This window comes from Notothenia coriiceps, unplaced genomic scaffold (assembly GCF_000735185.1).
Source record: "Notothenia coriiceps isolate Sejong01 unplaced genomic scaffold, NC01 NC01_scaffold00012332, whole genome shotgun sequence".
Taxonomy (NCBI): Eukaryota; Metazoa; Chordata; class Actinopteri; order Perciformes; family Nototheniidae; genus Notothenia; species Notothenia coriiceps.
Window position 1 is genome coordinate 34,093 of NW_011345033.1, and position 4,879 is coordinate 38,971.

Sequence of the window (4,879 nt, forward strand, 5' to 3'; positions counted from 1 at the left end):
CACAACCACTCCGATAGAGGAAGAGATTATTAAATGTAGACACAGATTAAAATGCCACAACAATGTGGAATTAAGTACTTTTACTTAACTAAAGGATCTAAATAACTTCTCCACCTCTGGCTATGCTCCGGATGTTTCTTCCCGCAGGTGAACTACTCATGACAAGTTCTCTTTGGATCACCTTTCAACACGCTGATGGGTGTATCCATCTACTACGTCTCCTTCACCCTCCGTGGTGCTGTCCCACCTCCATCATCCTCCTTCCAGGAGTGGAGGAGCATGAGCCCGTAGACGTGTGGACAACGCTGGGGATCTTGCCTGGTGATCGTTGGTGGGCCGGTCGCCATGCTCCACTCTTTCAAGAGCCTGCAAAGGTGTGTGTCCACGCCCCACATTAAGCCTCCTTTAGCTTACGGTGGTGACGTGAAGTCATGTGACCGTGTGCAGAGTCCTGCATCGTGTCCCGGGTACCCGCGGGTCCTCAGCTCTCCCCCGTCGGGACCGCGTATATAATCACCTAACTTCTGCAGCGCATCAATCTGCTGCTGAGCGCGCCCACATTCGAATGGCTGAGGTGAAGCCTCTCTAGTGGAGAATAACAGCATTTTTCAATAACACTTCCTCAAGGCGAAATTCCAACGTCTGGGATATATTCCTTTATACCCAACATTTAGCCCTCCTTAGCTTAGCGGTGGTGAACGTGAAGTCATGTGACTGCCTGTAGTTCCTTTATAGCCCAACATTAGCCTGCCTTTAGCTTAGCGTGGGAAGTGAAGGTCATGTTACCATGCTGTAGTTTCCTTTATAGCCCAACATTAGCCCTCCTTTAGCTTACGGGTGGTGACGTGAAGTCATGTGACGTGCTGTTAGTTCCTTTATAGCCCAACATTAGCCACCCTTTAGCTTAGCGGTGGTGACGTGAAGTCATGTGACCGTGCTGTAGTTCCCTTTATAGCCCAACATTAGCCTCCTTCCTTTAGCCTAGCGTGGTGAACGTGAAGTCATGTGAACCCAGTGCTGTAGTGTCCTTTATAGGCCCAACATTAGCCGCCTTTAGCTTAGCGGTGGTGACGTGAAAGTCATGTGGACCGTGCCTGTGTTCCTTATTGCCAACATTAGCCGCCATGAGCAAGAAAACAATCTAAATGGCTATAAAAATATATATATTTAGACATTTTTTTGTATCTTGAAGTGAACACAACTAATGCTTACTATTAGAGAAAACAAATGTGTTTTGTTAATTTATGTCCTTTTAACCGCCTTCCGTGCACCATGAAGCAGCTGACAATCAAGCTTTCGGCTCCGGTGAAAAGGAGGGCGGGGCTTGCAGAGGAGGTTTCAGCAATGCAGCAGCAGCAGCAGCAGCAGCAGCAGCAGCAGCAGCAGCAGTAAGCCAGGAATAAAGAACGGAGGATACAATACGGACTGATGGACAACATGGTGGATCCGAGAGTCTTCCTCCCATGAGAGACGGAGCGACCCGAGAGTCTTCAATCATCAGCTGAAACTAAAGAAGAAGAGACAGGTTTCGGTTTTCCTGTCTGGATTTGTTTTCTCTTCAACTGATTTTAATCTATGTGGGCTTTTATTTTAAATGTTAGTCATAAGTTCACCATGGCATGTCCATTATGGACAAATCACATGTGCCTCGGTGATCCTGAACCAGAGAGAAGCTACATCACACTGAGTCCACTCATGCGTATAACGATGGGATGTTTAAACAAATATATGTAAACACATTAAATCGGTCCTTCAACTATGATTTTTGGAATGTGTTTACATTATATTGTTTTAAACATCCCTCGTTAGACGCATGAAAGTGACACTTCAGTGTGATGTAGCTTCTCTGGTTCAGGACCCGAGACAATGTGAGGTTGTTCCATGTAATGACATGCATGTGAACGTATGACTACATTTAAATAGCCACATTAGATATTAAATCAGTCGAAGAAATACAAAATCCAGACAGGAAACCGAAACCTGTCTCCTTCTTCTTTAGTTTCAGCTGATGATGAAGATCTCGGTCCTTCCTTTCATGGGAGGAAGACTCTCGATCACCATGTTGTCCATCAGTCCGTATTATATCCTCCTTCTTATTCCTGCTTACTGCTGCTGCTGCTGCCCTGCTCTGCTGCTGCTGCCTGTGCTGTGCATTGGCTGAAACCTCCTCTGCAGCCCCGCCCGTCTCCGACCGGAGCCCGAAGCTGTTGGGGTCACGCTGCTTCATGGTGCACTGGAGGCGGTTAAAAGGAATAAAATTAACAAACACATTTGTTTTCTTCTAATAGTAAATGGCATTAGTTGTGTTAAATTCAGATACAAAATGTTTAAATATATATATTTTTTATAGCCATTTAGATTGTTTCTGCTCATGGCGGCCTAATGTTGGCAATAAAGGAACTACAGCAACGGTCACATGACTTCCACGTCGACACCGCTAAGCTAAAGGAGGCTAATGTTGGGCTATAAAGGAACTACAGCACGGTCACATGACTTCACGTCACCACCGCTAAGCTAACTAATGTTGGGCTATAAAGGAACTACAGCACGGTCACATGACTTCACGTCACCACCGCTAAGCTAAAGGCGGCTAATGTTGGGCTATAAAGGAACTACAGCACGGTCACATGACTTCACGTCACCACCGCTAAGCTAAAGGAGGCTAATGTTGGGCTATAAAGGAACTACAGCACGGTCACATGACTTCACGTCACCACCGCTAAGCTAAAGGAGGCTAATGTTGGGCTATAAAGGAACTACAGCACGGTCACATGACTTCACGTCACCACCGCTAAGCTAAAGGAGGCTAATGTTGGGCTATAAAGGAATATATCCCAGACGTTGGATTTCGCTCTTGAGGAAGTGTTATTGAAAATGCTGTATTCTCCGCTAGAGAGCTTCACCTCAGCCATTTCGAATGTGGCGCGCTCAGCAGCAGATTGATGCGCTGCAGAAGTTATGATTATATGCGCGGTCCCACGGGGGAGAGGTCTGAGGACCCGCGGGTACCCGACACGATGCAGGACTCTGCAGCACGGTCACATGACTTCACGTCACCACCGTTAAGCTAAAGGAGGCTAATGTGGGGCGTGGACACACACCTGCAGCTCTTTGAAGAAGTGGAGCATGGCGACGCCCACCACGATCACCAGGAAGGATCCCAGCGTTGTCACCACGTCTACGGGCTTCATGCTCCTCCACTCCTGGAAGAGGATGATGGAGGTGGACAGCACCACGGAGGTGAAGAGGACGTAGTAGATGGGATACACCATCAGCGTGTTGAAGGTGTCCAGAGACTTGTTCAGGTAGTTCACCTGCGGGAAGAAACATCCGGAGCATAGCCAGAGGTGGAAGAAGTATTTAGATCCTTTAGTTAAGTAAAAGTACTAATTCCACATTGTTGTGGCATTTTAATCTGTGTCTACATTTAATAATCTCTTTCCTCTATCGGGGTTGTGGGTTATGACGCGCCTCTCTTTGCTTTCAAACTAATTTTGCGGAGATCGTTGAATCACATCAGATTTATTCTTTGATCATGGCGGCATACAAACATGAGGATAAACGTCCTCGCTTCAAAGTAACTAAAAGTTCTCCGTATCAAAATAGAACAAAAGGAACACGGCCAAAAGACTCTACCGCTTCCCGTCTAGTCACACACTCAGCTGTGAACCATTGTCATGCCATATATAGAAATAAAGACATGCACGTTGTACCCGACAGCAAATAAGTGAGACTTAAATGAACATCTTTTAAGTTTGAGTTTGAGTGACTCACCAAAATAAATAGTTAAGAGTTTAGTCTAAAGCCAAACATTCAAACCATGATGATGAGAGGAAAATGGCTCAAACACACATTAAAATACAGAAAATGCACAAATGAACTTTGGAGCTCACCTGTGTTACGATAGAGACGATGAGCGTCACCAGCAGGATCCACGTGAGAGGGTTCTTCAGCACGGAAACATCACCAACCACTAGAGAGAGGAGAAGGGAGAGGATGACGCATGTTTTAAAATCAAAGCATTTAACTTCGTCTTATTTTACAATATTTCATTTCATATTCTGTTCTTGTATATCTCATATATCTACATGTATATCGACTTTTTGCATTACTTTTTATTTTGTATTTTATAATATATGTTGCATTGTTGGAGGAGCTCCGGTCAGTTCTACTCTGTAGCTTTGAGGTGACGATAAAGCCTTAGTTCAAATTGATGCAGCAGAAACGGAGAGATGGTGTTTCTGTATTCTGTTATTTCACCGGTGTTGATGGCGATGGCGAGGCCCTTCACGGAGGCGACGGTGAACGCCCCGAGCAGCGAGCAGACGCTGATGTACACGAGGATGTTGGAGCGACCGACCCGAGGAGAGAAATAGAAAACGAGCACCGAACACAGCAGCAGCACCGCCGACAAGTACACCAGGAAACCTGCCGAGGAGAAATAAGGACGTGTTATTAAATACAATAAATATGTGAATCTTTTATGGATATAACAGCCGGCGACTCTCTGTTTGCCAAATGTTGTTTACATTTGACCATGTTTCTTGTTTTGACTTGTTGTAACTTAACAATACATAAAAGCCCTTTTAAGATTCAACATGTTGGAGTCACATGTTCAGAATGATACCACTTTAAAGTCTGTAATCTAAGTAAGTTAGCTTTGGTTTCTCAACATTGAATTGGTTTTGTTAGAGCCAATGTTTTGTTTTATAAAAGGAGCAACCTAATTGACGTATGTAGTCAAGATAGTATAAATGACTATAACTCCAAGGCTCTAAAGCAGGGGTGTCAAACTAAAGGCCCGGGGGCCAAATCCGGCCCGTGACTTCATTTTCTGTGGCCCCACAAGAGCTTGCAAAGAATATAATATGTTTATTAT

At 44.9% G+C, this 4,879-nt stretch overlaps 1 protein-coding gene across 1 annotated transcript; it reads right to left on the reverse strand.

The window, feature by feature from the left end:
* Positions 1-212: 212 nt before the first annotated feature.
* On the reverse strand, positions 213-4,428 carry LOC104947310 (probable magnesium transporter NIPA2; the record flags this gene model as incomplete). Its single annotated transcript, XM_010773289.1, has 6 exons — positions 213-366; positions 472-585; positions 1,968-2,233; positions 3,102-3,314; positions 3,894-3,973; positions 4,261-4,428. Coding segments are annotated over 6 exons (995 nt in total), but the record flags the coding sequence as incomplete, so codon positions are not given.
* Between the last annotated feature and the right edge of the window lie 451 nt (positions 4,429-4,879).